We start from the raw sequence: 18,259 nt of genomic DNA, 5'->3' as shown, positions 1-18,259 counted from the left end.
TGAATAGGTATATATATATATGTGTATATGTATGAAAATAGGCCAGATAATAGTCGTTCATTGATAGTATGCCTTATAATATGGTGTACCTTATAGCCTGTAAAATGCGGTAACCAAGCTGGTTGTGATCTTGGCAACCAATGGAGGAGATCCTGCTCCACCACCTAATGTAGCTCAGGAGTAAACACGAGGTAACTGCATGGCCTCAATCCACATGGTTGGGTACGTACTTGTAAACGTATGTGTTGAAAGCTGTGCACTTTCCAGTGGAATTCACGATTTTAATCCTTATTTACCTTTTGAATAGCCTTTTAAATGTCTAATTAAAGGGCTGTAATTGTAATTACTGTTGTTTTGCTGTTTTTCTTGGGTTTTGAGTGCTTGGCGCTGACTCAGCTCTTGATCGGTCCGGATGTAAGACAGCCAGCGGGTGGGGGCGGGGCTGGTGACATCATGGGCTGTGCATCGTTTAATATCACGATATATATAATCGAAAAAAGAACATTTGCAATGTAATTTTTTGAAATATCATGCAGCCCTATTCTTGATACTTGTCCAAGGCTTGCTCCTCAGGACTCTACAGGACAGGAGTTTCTGTAGAGCTGCTTTTTCTGTGTTGTGTAGCTTTTCATATAAAACTGAACTCACTCACTCTGCTGCTGAGAGTGTATATTTATACACGCTGGTGATACCATAGATGTAGGTGTTTGCGTGTTTGTGCTTCCTCGGTTGCATGTTGACACAACAGCTGATGACAGATGCACTGACCTGTGCTGTGGCCCTTTCTCTCTCTCTCTACCTCTCTCTGCTTTTCTCTCTCTCTTGAGAGAAGGAGAGAGAGAGAGAGAGAGAGAGAGAGAGAGGGAGAGGGAGGCACAGAGCCAGATGCTGTATTGTGGTGAGGCTGGGTGAGGTGTGACGGAGCGGTGTGACGAGCAGAGAGAATGCGGCAGATCTGTCACAAATGGCTGTAATTAATCTGCTTTCACACAGTGCTGGCAGGAAGATTAGCCCGTTAGCATGGCTAATTACAGAGAAAGAGCCGGCTTAATACCTGGCACCCATTTCCCATTGCTTTCTTCCTTGCTCTCTCTCTCTCTCTTTCTCTTCCTCTCTTTCTTCATCCATCACCTATCTCTCTCTCTCTCTCTCTCTCTCTCTCAGTGTCCCTTGTTAAGTCTCTCTCTCTCTCTCTCTCTCTCTCTCTCTCTCTCTCTTTCTCTTTTCTGCCCCAGGCCCTTTCCTCTAGACTCTCTTTAGCTTTATCTCTCCTGGCACTCTTAACGCTCTCAGCGTGGCAGCGCGGATATTAACACAGACGTACACACATCTCCGCAGCCACCCCGATTCCGAGAACAAATCCCACCAATGACAGCGGATCCTCAGCCCCAGTCTCCGCTGACCCCCTCGTTTTCCAACATCGCTGATCACACATCATAATCCCACTCACAGCTTGCCGCTAACGAAGCCAGTACTCACTGTTTGTAGGTAACCATGACGATAAGGATAGCAGGGATGCAGCAGAGGATTATAATGATGGCCAGCGCGAGAAGTGCACCCTCTGTGTAGCCCACGGCCTGAGCCGCCTTCTTCACTGTGGCCACAATGTCTGGAGAGCGGATCTCCAGGATCCTGCCGCCCTCGCCAAGATACGGCTGAAACTCTTTATTAATATCCAGAATTTTGCCATCCAGGAATCTGGAAAACACACAAATAGTGTTGTCAATAAATGTTATATTATTCAATGATGAATACAACTTTGCCAGTTGTTTTTGTATGTTTTCTCTTTTATTTCCAGTATTTTAATTAATTTATTTTTATTTTATTAAGCAGGTCATCTGATCCTGTTTGTAATGTTTATTTATTTATTTACAGTGTTTAATTACATTTTTTATTTATTTATTTTTGTTAAGCAGCCATTAATACTAGCCATCTGATCTTTTTAATAATGTTTATTTTCTTTATATTCAGTATTTTTATTTCATTTTTTGTTGTTTTTATTTGTTAAGCAGCCATTGATACTAGTCATCTGATCCTTTCATAATGTTTATTTTCTTTATTTCCAGTATTTTTATTTCACTTTTTGTTAACCAGCCATTGATATGAGTTATCTGATCTTTTTATAATGTTTATTTTCTTTATTTACAGTATTTTCATTTCCTTTTTTTTTTTTTTTTTTAACTTTTTTAATGTTTTATTTTCTTTATGTCTAGTATTTTCATATTATTTTAGTTTTTTGGTTGGCCATCCATTGCTGGCAGTCATATGAACATTTTTATTTTTTTCCCCAGCATTTGACTTTAATTTTGTGCAATTTTGTTTGGCTTTATTTGTTTTGTTGCTGTCAGTCATTTGACCATTTTAATGTATTTTTTTCTCCAGTATGTGATTTAATTTGACATTTTGGTTTGGCAGGAGTTGCTGTCAGTCACTTCACATTTATATAAAATTTCACCAGTATTTTACTTTAATTAATGGGTTTCATTTGGTGGCTATAGCTGCTAAATATTTTTGTATCCACTATTTGACTTTAATTTGGTGATTTTGCTTAATACTTGTTGCTGCCAATCATCTGACTATTTGTACAATGTTTTTTCTTACAGTATTTGGCTAATTTAGGAGGGTTTTTGACAGACAGTTTTTTTTATTAAAGTGCACATTGCTCCAGCATCACAATGCATTACTTTCATAGTAATAAGCTGCTTTTTAGAAAAACAGGAAAATAATCTATATACTACTAAAATACTATTCTATTATTTATTAACATACAGATAAAATAAATTGTACAACACAGAGTTACTTTTTAAAATCACTGATATTTTACAATGTTTTGAAATGATACTGATATGTACTGATAGGTACTACATATACTCATGAGCAACTGACTCATCCTTTAAATCAAGGGTTTTAACTTTGTGGATTCACTGCACCAAATGCAGCCCTGTGTGGATTTATACCCTCTAACTGACATTTCGTTTGGCATTGAGCATGATGCCCTCAGGGCTCCTATACACTAGAGACTGATGGAGCGTCAGAAACACAGTCCCCATGTATTTCAGTTAGGACACTGCATCAGCTGTTTCAGAGCAGAAACATGCCTATATGCAGAAATACGGTGCTCCACTAAGAATTAGAATAAAAAAATAAGATTAAAGTATTTTTGCATCACATTTTCACGTAGAGCCTTGTATATTTCTATAAGTGATCACTGGTGAACACAGGCAGATGATGTTTGAAAATCCAAGATGGAGTAGAGGCTAACTGGTGCAATGGTTTTGCCTTAATTAGATTAATGGTATGAATCCACAACTATTGTTTCCTTACCAGATTTGATGGATTTATTTAGTTTGGATCTGTATACAGTAGACATCACCAACATTTTTTTCTGTTAATGGTCATTATTTCTTGCAATTATTTCAACAATGTTGGCATCACAGGATGTACAATTCCACACAATTAATAAATGTGTACATACTGTGTGTGCAAGCTGTGCCTGTGCCTGTGTCAGCAATAGGCACAAGTAACGGTAGCTAAATTTACTAGTTATAAAGAGTGACTGGACAGTAATATTATATTGTTAAATTACAGAACTATAGGAAAAAAAATGAGACCACCTAAAAATAATGAATTTCTTTGATTTTACCAAATTGAAAACTTCTAAATATAATCAAGAGGAAGATGGATGATCAAAAGCCATAAAACCAAGCTGAACTGCTTGAATTTTTACACCAGGTGTGGCATAAAGTAATCTAAAAGCAGTGTGTAAGACTGGTGGAGGAGAGCATGCCAAGATGCATGAAAACTGTGATTAAAAATCAGGGTTATTCCACCAAATATTAATTTCTGAACTATTAAAACTTTATGAATATGAACTTGTTTTCTTTGCATTATTTGAAGTCTGAAAGCTCTGCATCTTTTTTGTTATTTCAGCCATTTCTCATGACAATTACAATATTTTTATTTGGATATTTTTAGAACTGTTGTCTGTTGTTTACAAAATAGAACAACAATGTTCATTTTAGTCAAACATATACCTATAAATAGCAAAATCAGAGAAACTGATTCAGAAACTGAAGTGGTCTCTTATTTTTTTCCAGAGCTGTATATAAACCTTTATTAATTTGTGATTTTCAGTATAAACAGCAAAAAAAATTGTATAGACGTACATATTTATATATATAGCTAAAATAATTTAAAGTTGTGAATAGGATGGTAAGTTAGTCATTTATTATAAAGATAAATAGAGTTATACATGACTCAGCACATATTTGAGGATTCCTCTTTGTTTCCAGGCTGAAACAAAAAGTTACAGGCGTTTTAAAATTCACTGACCCACATACTGCCAGCCTGCAGAATCATCCAATCTCAGAGGACAGAGAAGGGAAGAAATCACTTTGGAAAAGCTCTAATTAAAAAGTTTTCTATTGGCTAGAGGGATCCTGGGGTTTGGCCAAAAGCAATTTTTTTTTTTTTTTCGGTGTCATTGGGCTTTATTGCTGCTGCTGTTATAAGTTTAGAAGTTTAGAATATGAGGCATCATTTAAATATGATGGAAAGTATGATTTAAAAATTTAATGACACTGAAATACAGAACACATGACTAAAAAAAAACCCAAAAACAAACACAAACAAATATTTACGGCTTAAAATGCAACCATATTCTTTACGTCTGAGGTTTCCAATATTTACATAAATCTATACTAAATACTATATATACTAAATACTATTCACACAGCGCCTATAAAAAAGTTTCAATCCCTTGTATGTTTTCCCCTTTAATGCTAAAAAATAATAAGTAGACTAAATAGAATCATGGTGGTTATAATTTGCTTACCCTGGCTTAGTTATAAGTGTCTTGGTGGCCTTCCTCACTAGTCTTTTAGAGACTGTATGACCTATTCTAAATAAAGCTCTTTTAAAAGTCAGTCACCTGAACACAAACCAATTGAGCATGTTTTTTTATGCTTATTAAAAATAACTGCAACTGAAGGTGTCACTGACTGCATCCAAAGGACTGAAAATAATCCTTTTATGTATGATTTTGTTGGGTGGTCCAATTAGTTGTGAAATAGTTGTGAGGGATTGGGTAAAAATAGCTGTCATCCATACACATTGATGTGAAAAAGTGTTTGCACCCTTCCTGATTTCTTATTTTGTTGCATGTTTGTCACAGTTAAACGTTTCAGATCATCAAATAAATTTGAATATAAGACAAAGACAACATAAGTAAAGAAAGTAAAGACAAAATGCAGTTTTTAAATGAAGGTTTTCATTATTAAGGGAGAAAAAAACACAAACCTACGTGGCCCTGTGTGAAAAAAGTATTTACCTCCCCAGTTAATACATAACCTAACTGTGGTAATCACACCTAAGTTTAATTTCTTTAGCCACACCCAGGCCTGATTACTGTCACACCTGTTTTCAATCAAGAAATCACTTTTAATAAGACCCGTCTGACAAAGCGAAGTAGACCAAAAGACACTCAAAAGCTGGACATCATGCAAATATCCGAAGAAATTCAGGAACAAGTGAGTCTGGAAAAGGTTATAAAGCCATTTTTAAAGTTTTAGGACTGCAGTGAACCACAGTGAGAGCCATTATCCACAAATGGGAAAAGTGTGGAACAGTGGTGAACCTTCCCAGGAGTGGCTGGTCGACCAAAATTACACTAAGAGCGCAGTGACGACTCATCCAAGAGGTCACAAAAGACCCCACAACCACATCCAAAGAACTGCAGGTCAGTGTCCATGACTAAACCATAAGAGACTGGGCAAAAATGGCCTACATGGCAAAGTGCCGAGACGAAAACCACTGCTACGCAAAAAGAACATTAAAGCTTGTCTCAATTTTGCAAGAAAACATCTTGATTATCTCCAAGACTTTTGGGAAAATACTGACAAACCAAAGTTGAGCATTTCACTACGCATTTCAGAAAAAGATCATTATACCAACAGTAATAAAATACTGTGGTGGTAGTGCGATGGTCTGGGGCTGTTTTGCAGCTTCAGGACCTGAAAGACTTGCTGTGATAAATGGAACTATGAATTCTGCTGTCTAACAAAAAGTCCTGAAGGAGAATGACCGTCCATCTGTTTGTGACCTTAAGCTGAAATTAACTTGGGTTCTGCAGCAGGACAATGATCCAAAACACACCAGCAAGTCCACCTCTGAATGGTTGAAGAAAAACAAAGTGAAGACTTTGGAGTGGCCGAGTCAAAGTCCTGACCTAAATCATATTGAGATATTGTGGCATGACCTTAAAAAGGTGGTTCATGCTGAGAAATCCTCCAGTGTGGAGGAATTACAACAATTCTGCAAAGAAGATTGGGACAAAAATCTTCCACAGCACTGTGAAACTCATTAAAAGTCATCCACTGCTGCTAAGGGTGACCCAAACAGTTATTAGGTTTAGGGTCAAAGACTTTTTTTTCTCTTAAAAATAAAAACCTTCATTAAAAAACTGCATTTTGTGTTTTTTTGTGTGGTCTTCGACTAATATTTACATTTATTTGATGATCTAAAACATTTAAGGGTGACAAAAAAGCAAAAAACAAAATAGATCACGAAACACTTTTTCACACCACTGCATGTTTAATGCAATATTTCTGTTAACCTCATTCAATTAAAGCTGAATTTCTGAACTTTAATCACCGCTTGACTGCATTATTTCAGGTCTTATACAAGACCCAGATACAATATTACCAAATATCTGTCAAATACTAATAAACCTGACTGTACAGGTTGTTGTCGATCAGTCATATATGTGTAAATGTATGAATTTATAGAGCAAATAAGCTCTTTACTCCGATCAGGAATTGTAAATGAAATCTTCAGTAAAAGGCTTATAAATGTACAGGCTGGTAGCATGAGAGCTCTCTGTAAGGAGCCGTAATGAAGACCTTAACTGAAAGCTCTTCAAACAAAAAGAACACCAAGGATTTTATTATCCAATTATTCGTCATGCTAAATTAGTGTAGTACAGTGACCCTTTGAGAGGTGCACGGGGAAAAAATATTCCAATTAGCTTGAATGAAATGAAAACATGTTCTAATTAAGTTCAAGTCACCCCAATTATCAGTTTCAAAACTGATCATTCAAACCATACTGCACTCTGCACTATTTAAATACTGTGAGCCAAACGCTTCATTTTCAACAGTGAAACTGCAAACGTGACACTGATTTCTGCACTTTTAACAATTAACACTAAAGATGTCCAGATCGGGTTATAGAAATAGGATAAATCATATAATGACACATTCTGCTTTATTTAGCCACCATAAAAAACAACAGTGTTTATATAGTGTGTTTAATATATTATAATCAAGTCTAACTGAATATTCTAACCATTAACATCCCAGTTCAAATTAAAACATTGCAGTCAAATCAATTTTCATTAAAATATCCATAAAAATATGCCTTGGACCCCATTACTAGATCAGATTTGGGTCCCTATTCTGGACAATGTGTTGAGTTCTAAACACATTTATTTACCACAGAATGTGACAGAAGCAATATGTTGAAATATAATGCTGTATAATGCAGAAGTGCAGTTTAGTTCTCCAGCAAGATTAGCATTACCTGCAAAGTGCTAACTCTTTTGTTGTTTAGAGGTGAGTATTATCGGCTTGAAGCCTGCTGCTAACCCTGGCTGGCACTGCTAGAGCAGCATAAGCATTATTCGCTTAACATGCTAAGCGCTAGCCATTCAGAGGTGAGGATTAAACTAACGATAATGCTGCTGCACCAAGCCTTAGTGGAAATCTGGAAATCTAAGCTTACTGTAAATAAATAATAACTGTACTTTACTCCCCCAAATTTTCACCCAGTTTTCAGGAGAGAAATCTCCTCATTTGACTTTAGAAGAATATGTTTTTTTTTTAAGAATTACAGTTTTACCAGCAGTGAAACTTAGCTGAATTAGAAGAAAAACATGGCGACACCCCTGTTCCTTACTAGTGACGCATAATGCGCCTTTTAATCTGGTGCACTTTATGTGTGAAAATAGACCAGAAAATATTAATAGTTTATTAATAGTGCGCCTTATAATCCAGTGTACCTTATAGTGCGAAAAATACATAATATATTTCATCTTCCTTATTATCCACCATTAATATGGCTATAATCTTTAAATGTGATTACAATATTAAATTACACTGAACTGTCTGTTAAGTACATGTAAATGTAGTTTGGGGAAAATGTAATTAATCTTAGTTTAAAAAGTATTTTAAGTGATATATAAAGTAAAATATAATAGAACGCACTCTTAAAGCGTGCAAGCTGAAAAACACAAGTGTACAGACATGCATAATTCTTGAATCTAACACCACTCTACTGAAAATAAATATATTTTCAGGGAAGCACAGCTGAAGAGCTTGCTTTGAATGCCAGTGTGTAGATAAAGCATGTGTGTGTGTGTGTGTGTAAGTGTACATGCACTGCTTACTTGAAGAGCTCCTGTCGAGATATGGCCCGGTTGGTGAGAGGGTCAATAGCGTACACCTGCAGGTCAGATTTGGTGTAGTCTTCTAATTCATAGCCTTCCCCATGCCTCCGCGGCCCGATGGACTCCACGATCACTTTAGCACCGGGGATTTGATCCTGAACATAACGCTCCAGAATCCTGCAATCAAAACACACGGAGCTGTGACCCTCACACTACAGGTGAACACCTGTCTGTGAGCACTTGAATGGATCTACAGCAGAAGCAGAAGGTATGGACCGCTGCAGTCTTTCGGCCCTGATTTAACATGGCAAAGATCAACAGCCGCGCTGTAAATCTACAACTGACAACAGAGGTGGCTTCTGCGGAAATGCTACATGCAAATGACGAAAGCAAACAGAGCAGATATTATTATGCTGCTGCTGTGGTGCTGAAATTTGCTGTAGCTGCACAAAAATCTAATTCTATAGGAGTCCCAAAAATGCTGCTTTATTTCTTCTCATAAATGCTGCAAACAAGTTATTTACCAAAATGATTAACAAAAGTAAAACAAATTATTGATGCATGAAAAGTCACTGTGCGGAAAAAGCATCTCTTACACAAGCTGCTGATCTAAAAATTCAGAAAAACGTCAGAAAAAAGAGAATAGTGACCCTGTCTACTGTCTACAGTAAAGACTGATCTTAAGTTTTTTTTGTCACATACAAAGGCATACACAGTGCAACTAGCAGTAAAATGATTTTATGAATGACCCAAACACATGAAATAATAAGATATTTAAAAAAAAACTGTATTTTAAATATACAGTAAAGATAAAGCTACAATAGCTAGATTATATAAAATATAAAGTAGAAGGTTAAGCTTAGATATCAAACATAGAAGTATAAGACAATATACAGAGTAGAATTTAGACAGTGTAAAATAGAAGGATGAGTAGTGTAAAGTACAAAATTCTAAATATACAGAGTCTGCATATTCATGTGCTTATTAATAATTAGCAGCAATAATATGCAGTTTTAGTTGTTAATCAACAATTTCCAGCACGGTTATTATTATTATTATTATTATTATTAATAAAACAAGAGATTAAAACCGAGAATGCAAGAATGCAGCTAAATGATCCACTGAAGTGTCACAAGGTGTTGTGTAAGACAAGGCAATAATAAGTCTCACTGATTTAAATGCCAAACGGTCTGTAGCTGCTGCCCCAAGAACACAAGCGTTTCTGAGTCAATATCATCCCTGAGGTGAGGCAGGGGGGTGCCAGCATCACACCAGGAAGCTGCTTTTCATCAGCACAGGCTGGAAAAGCTCGACATAACTAAAGGACAAACGAACGGCAAAATGCCAGCAAATATTTAATGTATATAACACACATTTCTGTTTGTCTGTTAAAGACACAGAACTGGAAAAACAAAAATCAAAGCTACCCTGCAGTTTAGAGGCTTTAGAGAAAAACAAATCAATGTTCTTGAGTGCTCCAGTCAAAACCCCAGTCTGAATCCCACTGACTTAACAACAGTGGACCGAGCACACAGTTTCCTCAAAATGGACATTTTTGACAGTGATCTTAAAAAATATGGGACAAATTAGCATGTGGGCTGGCAAAACAATATCATGCCTGGTTTAATTAAATTGTATCAGACATTTAGTAAAGATATATGCTCAGATATAGCAAAAACATATATATAAACGTTTCAAAATGGCCCAGCTGTAGATCTAATAATACAGTAAGATATTTTATTTTGATCCCTTTAATTATTTTCTCTTACATTTGTTCTAGAGCTAAGATCAGGGCCAAAAAATTCCAGCCTGACCTGTCCCGAGTCTGTGCATGTGCTGTCCGAGCCCGCTCCGCCATATAAACCTTTATTATGAGCCCTAGCCTGATTTAAACCTAACATTTTTTAGTTAGTATAGTGTTAAAACTGAGCTTTTTATAAACATATTCGGGCTATTTGAATGAGCAAATGAAATATACTTTGCTAAACTTCTCCCTGAACCCGGGCCGAGGAAAGTGGCCCGCATCAGCTCAGGCAGAGAATCTGTACTGTGAAAAAGTGCCTTTGTATGATACTACACTGAGAGTAATTGGAGATCAGTCTCAAAGAGATGTACTGTATAATGATCATGAAAAAACTATGGCTGTATATGAAGCTCTGGAAAAAATAAAATACAACATGAAAAATTATGAGTTTCTATGATTTTTATCAAACTGAAAAAATTAAGAGGAAGATAGATGATCACAAGCCATTAAACCAAGCTGAACTGCTTGACGTTTTGCACCAGAAGTGGCATAAGGTTATCCAAAAGCAGTGTGTAAGACTGCTGGAGGAGAACATGCCAAGAAGCATCCCAACTGTGATTAAAAACCAGGGATATTACACCAAATATTGATTTCTAAACTTTTAAAACTTTATGAATATGAACTTGTTTTCTTTGCATTATTTGAGGTCTGAAAGCTCTGCATCTTTTTTTGTTATTTCAGACATTTCTCTAAAATTTTCTGCAAATAAATGCTCTAAATGACAATATTTTTATGTGGAATTTGGGAGAAATGTTGGTTGTAGTACAGAATAAAACAACAATGTTGATTTTACACAAACATATATCTATAAATAGCAAAATCAGAGAAACTGATTCAGAAACTGAAGTGGTCTCTTTATTTTTGTCCAGAGCTGTATATGAGTCCCTATTGTGGGGGGCGCTCTATAAAAATACATCGTGATATGATTCAAAACGTAATTTTAACACACTTTAAGTCTACATTCATTAAAAGATTGTATAATTCAGTTCATCATTTCTAAAAAGAAATTGAGATACTTTGTGTAGTCTGAACACAAATCTATTTTTCATATCAAGCATTTTCTCCCTTGTCTGAAGCTCTGTTCTATTTTCACACAAATGAAGAGAGAAGAGAGAGGTTAAGTGGAGCTGATGTGCAGTGCAGTGCTCGAGGTGAGCCATCAAATCTGCTTAAGTCCAGCTAAAGAAGTGTCACCTGACCAGCTGCTCTTTGTTCTCCTCCACTACAGTGGGTGGCACGTTGGATACCACTACCTGCATGTCCAATGCATTCACCACAGAAACCTGAGAGAGAAAGAGAGAGAGACAGAGACACAGAGAAAGAGAGATATTTTTTTTCATTCATGGTGACTTTAAGACTGTTATACTGAATGCAAGCTTTATGTGACATGTGCTGCTTTAATGGCCTGCTTATGGAACAAACTACCTTCCACTACCAGATCTTTAAGAAACTCCTGAAGACAGAGCTCTTCAAAGATCACTTACTCTCCTAACACCTTCTAACCTCATTTCCTTCTTCCACTCCTTCACACCTCTATCCCATTATTTCCCTTCGACCTCCTTTAGGCCCTATCTAAAGATGTTTTTACCTTTAACTTCTATTACTTTTGTACTTCACTATTGTAAGTCGCTTTGGACAAAAGCGTCTGCCAAATGTATGTAATGTAAAAATGTAATGTAATGCTTTAATTTTGTTGGCCAATAAGATGATGCCTTGAGAGCAGAGAATGAACCCTTCTGAAACATTCCTCCCTCACCTCCAGTCTTCTGCTCTATACTGGAAATTAAGTCATGCAATTATTCTTACCACACACACACACATCTATATATACATACACATGAGCAAGTCTCTCAACCCCTTTTATATTCTTAGGAACTTATTAGCTCCACCAATTTCATGAAAATGCACAATTCACTGTCTGCACAACTACCAGAAAGATACAATTAGGATGAAAACTGATTCAGTCAACAGTAAACAAATGTAAATGCATTTGCACAATTGCTGCACTAATAAGACTGTGGGCACATGCACACACACACACACACACACACACACACACACACACACACACACACACACACACACACACACACCAATCTGAATGTTTATGAAGCTTAAACCCTTCCCACTCAGAGCCAAATTTTATCACAGCCTCATTTCGCTGCAATTTATCATGTGGTTTATTCCCTTATCTGATTTAGATTCCTCTCTAAAGTATTTAGAGGGATGACTTTTGTAAATTCAAATGTTCATCTTACTTACTCACACTAATGACCCCAAGTAAAGTGCATAATTAATGAGAATGAAGATTTAACTGATAAAACAAGGCAACCAGCCGGTACACAAAATATTTATTAATATATATACACAGAAAGCTTGAAGTTTAGCACATTTTACTTTTTGATGTTCTTATAAAAAGCACTGCAGATTTGCCAGACGATCATAAACATACAGAATACTACCACTACAAATGTTGAAATCAATTTTCAATAACATAAAAAAACAAATTGCAGGCAGTGAGTGGATAAAATGATACTATTACGATGCCACTACTTCACAACTTTATAGATTTTAGATGTCCAGATGTCCAGAATGAAGATTGGAAATGGCAATACAAAACATAACGTATAATATTTTGGATTAGAAATAGTACTGATACATGGGTTTAAAACATCAATTATTTACCTTATTTAATTATTAATAATAAAATATATCAAAATACAGCGCTGGAAAAAAGCACTCAAAAATGATGAGTTTCTTTGATTTTACCAAATTGAAAACCTCTGGAATATAATCAAGAGGAAGATGGATGATCAAATGCCAGCAAACAAAGCTGAACTGCTTGATTTTTTGCACCAGGAGTGGTATAAAGTTATTCAAAAGCAGTGTGTAAGACTGGTGGAGGAGAACATGCCAAGATGCATTAAAACTGTGATGCATGAAAACCAGGGTTATTCCACCAAGTATTGATTTCTGATATCTAAAAACTTTATAAATATGAACTTGTTTTCCTTGCATTATTTACTCAAACATATACCTATAAATAGCAAAATAAGAGAAACTGATTCATAAACTGAAGTGGTCACTTTTTTTTCCAAAGCTGTATGTTGTCTTTTATAGAAGTCTTCCACTTCTATAAAAGAGACCGCTCCCCATCCCAACTTTAACAAATATAAGGACTTACCACCACCTCAGCACTGCCACTCAGACCCTTGCCATAGTCGTCAGTGGCGATGACCTGGAATTTGAAGTAGGAGCGGCGCATGTTGCGGTACATGATGGCACTCTTGATAATGCCGGTGTACTGCTCAATCACAAAGCTGTCCTGACCCTCCGCTGTAGGGGGGATGATCAGCCTGTATGCCATCTTACTGTAGTTTCCCGTGTCTACGTCTTTCGCCTGGTACACAAGCACAGCGCACACACACACACACATAAACACACACACAAGGTAAAGAACATCTGACTGATCAGTGGGCTGATGTCCTGTCAGTATCAGTGTGCCTCAGCAACAGAAATAGCTTAATGTTATGACAGCAGCACTGTTGCTGGAACATGACTACAGCACTGTCTCCTACATACATACAGTAACCTATAGCTCACACAATACAGAGCTTCTCCTTTGACTGAACATCTATAGCCAATAAAAGACATCAGGTTAATCAAAGAATCAAAAGAATGCTGAACTGTTTTCACTCATTAGGACTAGATCTCTTTTCTTTTCAAAGGTTGTGTGACAGGTTAGCATGAACTTAAAAAAAAACTGTAGCTATATTGTCAAAATAATGAAAATATTCATATTATACTGGGTCTTGATTATTGTAATGGTCTTTGTGTTGTTTCTGTAATTATTATTATTTTTTGTGGAAGCTGTTTGTGAAGATTGTGTCACAATTTTATGATTAATGGACCAATAGAAATGCTCCAAAATGACTACGTTCTATATTTACTGTTACACCGATAGGGCCCCATAATTTCCACAATGTGGAAAACATGGATACAATTACGGAATTGATGAATAAAAGCAGAATTCAGATAGAAACACGGAAATAAACACAGAAAAATACAGCATTAGGCAATCTAAAAAAGCAGTGACTGGCACTATATTTCAGATTCAGATTCGAGCAGCTAGCTGCACTCCGGATTTCTGAGTTCAATAACTAAAGACTGTACTGAACTACAGCCATAGTCCACATATCATATCAAACCCCAAAACCTACTAATGAATCTGTTACTAAACATCAGCCCGAAAATGTATTAATTCAGCTCGGAAAACAGTTAGCATCAACAGTTAGCCACTAGCATTGCCGGTTAGTCATTATTCATTATGGGTAGTCCGCCATTTTGAATTTCATACTAAAAGTCCCAGGGCAGATAATATAAATGAAAATATCTATAGAAAAATCAAATACTGTACTGAACAAAATCATGATAATAATAATTGAATTATTATTTTATTTAATTATTATTATTTTATTTGGACTTTTGCTATTTTTTTATCAAAATATGGTCAAATATCCACATTCTGTTATTGTTTTCCTCTCGTTTTTTAAGCATTTTAAGCAGGGCTGGTATATTTCATTATTAGAGAGTAAAAAAAAATCAGCTATTAATGTAAAAAATATTCATTTATTAATTTGCTCCTCGGCTGAAATTTTATTTAATTGTACAGTTTAAAATACTTTGATGATGAATTCATTTAAATGTGATTCATTTTAATTAATCATCACAGTGCATGTAATTATTTTTTTATTTTGTTTATTAAAAATATACTATTAAACATAAAAATTCAGAAATGGGCCGAAAGTGTTGGAACCTCCGAAAGCAATTGCACATGTTTTGTCAGACACATCTCTTCCCTTTGTGCGTATTAGAACAACACAAAAAGCAGAGAAAAAAGGCAAATTTCACACTCATTTAGTGTCACTAAATATTTGTAAGAAAAAAATTTCAAATCTAACTGTCTGATGCCAATAATTTTCATACAGTTACCTTTCGATACCAATACAATTTCAATATCACTTTGCCTTTTTTGTTACATTTTGTATATATCATAAAAGTATCATATTTTGTTCCAAACAAAAACACTGCAAAATCTGTTGTTAATATTAATACGTTCTGAATAATTTAAAATGCAGTACCACAGATATAGTCTGCATCTGACTACTGGAGACTACTTACATTTGCATGTGTATGTATGTATATTAATGTAACATACAGTAAGAAATGGAAAGAGTGCATCACATTCACTGGGAACATTGAGTTCTGGTTTCGAATCTCTAAAGTACAGGGTTTTCTCAGCATATACTGTACTCTTTAGAGCCCAAGCTCTATAGAGAGTCACATGGTGCACTTTTAGTGCAGCTTTTGTGTTGGCTCTATTTGTCAGGCTCTTTCCTGTTCTGAAAGTGTGCATCATTCCTTTCCCAACCTCCAATCTGTCTTACTATCTGCAGCCATTACCAGCCATAAGCCCTTCTCCCTATTCATCTCTGCAGAAGCATAATGTATACCTATTCCCTGCTGGGAGCCGGCGTATCTTGGGGTGTGTGCATGCATATATGTGCAGGTATTTTGGAAATGGTTGGTAAGGATTTTAGAGGTGTAGAGGGTGAGAGAGTGTGATGGGAAAGAAAGTTGGAGGGTCTAATTGGACAGGAACAGGGCAGAGGTGGGTGGCATTGCACTGGTCCTGACAGGTAAGCCTGTGTGTGGAGACAGGAGTTCAACGCTTAACCATCAGATTCAATACACAACTGCCAGCACCTGAACCTTAAAGCAGCTTTCCTATTAGCCTAAATCCACCACTTCACCATTAAGTAAAATAAAATTTTTAAACTTCTTTATATAGAAGATTTTCTGCTTTAAAATACTTAAATCAAACTAGCCACAATGTCCCTAATCAGAGAGGGCATGGAATTGTAACTAAATATTAATATTAGATATTTTCTTAACAAAAAACTGCTCACAACCTTGCTGTTTTTAGAGACCGCAGTGTGCCATTATGACTGAAAATAGCTGCCTGCCAACAGTGGTGCATACAACTTAACTCATGTCTGTTATTTACACATTATTTACACAATGTTTACAGTCTGTAGTAGGGCAGTATGTATCATCCCTATTGGGCAAATATATTTATTTATTTTTTTCTCCCCAAAGTCAGTTAACCCTGCGTCTCACTAGAGCCATCACTTGGTCCTAAAGGAAAGTGCAGGTCCTCCAGCTTTGATACATCAGCCAACAGACGCTTGTGCCAGCCAGAATCACAGGGACCATGGGCAGTTGTGCTCTCTCAGGCTCTGGCTGCTGATGGGAAACTGTTTTGGAAATTGGGGAATTGAGGCCCCTTTCTGGTAAGAATGAGTAATTGCCCTGAGCATGTGGAAGAATCATTTTAAACTGGGCGGGTGTGCTGCGGTCTCCTTTCAGAGTGAATGAATCCGATTCCAGGTTATGTTCAGTCAGAGAAAGAGAGCACGATGATCATGGTGCTCTCTCCACCGTTCAAACACCAATTCGCTATTAATCCTGGTTTTAGCGCAGACTCTACAGTGTTCCTTTTTGGCTACAGAGCTTGCTTCTCTGCTTCGTTGCTTTGTTTTTACTATGAGTGATTGAGCTACTGCGCTCTGAGTTTCCTCTTCTAAAGTCTCCATTGCTCCACCAGCCGCTTGCATTTAGTAAAACAGAGCCGGATCCTGTTTTAAAAGCAAAAGCGACCCGACATCCCAGTTTTTAGAATGAATATATTAGGCTTAGCAGGGATGGTCTTTCCAGCACACTGGTACCATTAAACAGAATATTTTGTCCCTTCTCCACTCAGAAATGCTTTTCTTTCAGGGCAGAAACTAAATAATACGAACTACCAACATCATGGACGACGGAATTTGAAACACTGACTCATTGGAGAACCCCAGAGATTTAATAATGTACTAATGTTTTGTTCAAACTCTTTAGCTCTAACACACATGTTCATGCAAATACCTCAAACTTACTCAAGAAAAACACACTAACCATCCCAGACATGCAAAGGTATACTCACAATAACTTTCAGTACTGAGGTGAAGGTCTTTGTGTCCTCGGTTACTCCTCCAATGTACAGAGACTCAGTAAACACCGGTGCATGGTCGTTCTCATCCTGTACGTCGATAAACACCTTGGCCGTGTTCGCTGTTTATTTATTTCCCATTTGTGCAAAGTGCACGGACACACACACACACACACACACGCAGTGAGTGAGAGAGGGAGGAGAAGAAGCAGCTCAGTGTTAGGAAATGCTGAACCTATTTGTCACAGTAAGAGGTGCACAGAATAAATATGTATACAAAGCTGGCTCAACCTCCACCCAGCAGCAGAGGTGAGAAATACGTAGTGTCAAAAAGCATTTTTCTTCCACTATGCAGCTCCGCAAAAACTAATGCTGTGTGGCAGGTGACTACGGCTATACCAGGGAAACAGGACAAACAAACCTCTATACATCATTTCACTGGAACGAACACATAAACACACTGAGACACACACTAATACATACACACTGAGGAAACACACACAAATACACATATGAGTTTTTCATTCTTCGCCTTCCTAATCAGCATAATTTTACTTTAAAACATCCTGATATTATCTTGGCTTGACTTCCACAGTTCCCCTGAACTGCCACTCTAATCACATATCTGACAGCAGAATTGACGTGACACTAACACATTCTCAGTGATTTGTTTCAGCTTTTGTCAATAAGTGGATCTGCTTAATATCTCCTGTAAGGCTGGTAAAGATGAAACCGAAATACTCACAATTAAAAGGCGCACTGACAATGTTTGGTAAAGTTAAAGAATTTTAGTGCGCCTATAGTGCGAAAAATACAGTATATGTTTTTTTCTTAAAATATTCGATTCATTGATTTCAGCCAGTATTAGACTGACACCAATATTGTAACAAGTCAAATAAGGTAAAATTATTTCATCACCTTATTAGTCTCACACATGGAAGGGTACTTAAACTTTTGGATGTTT

General features: G+C 36.6%; 1 protein-coding gene across 3 annotated transcripts in view; it reads right to left on the bottom strand.

Annotated features, from left to right (window-relative positions):
- The window catches only part of pcdh15a (protocadherin-related 15a), a 512,848-nt gene that overhangs the window by 43,916 nt on the left and 450,673 nt on the right, over positions 1–18,259 (bottom strand). For 2 of the 3 annotated variants that reach the window (XM_049481098.1, XM_049481099.1), the window contains 5 exons: positions 17,290–17,417; positions 13,432–13,647; positions 11,442–11,530; positions 8,444–8,620; positions 1,259–1,698 (listed from right to left, as the gene is read on the bottom strand). In XM_049481098.1, coding sequence (XP_049337055.1) covers positions 1,476–1,698; positions 8,444–8,620; positions 11,442–11,530; positions 13,432–13,647; positions 17,290–17,417 — 833 coding nt within the window. In that variant the 3' untranslated portion in view covers positions 1,259–1,475. Of the gene's footprint in view, positions 1–1,258; positions 1,699–8,443; positions 8,621–11,441; positions 11,531–13,431; positions 13,648–17,289; positions 17,418–18,259 lie in introns of those variants that run through there. The other variant, XM_049481100.1, reaches the window with a different exon arrangement.

Source organism: Astyanax mexicanus, chromosome 7 (genome assembly GCF_023375975.1).
Source record: "Astyanax mexicanus isolate ESR-SI-001 chromosome 7, AstMex3_surface, whole genome shotgun sequence".
NCBI lineage: Eukaryota > Metazoa > Chordata > Actinopteri > Characiformes > Acestrorhamphidae > Astyanax > Astyanax mexicanus.
The sequence above is the reverse complement of the archived record's forward strand: the minus strand, read 5'-3'. Positions and strand labels throughout refer to the sequence as shown.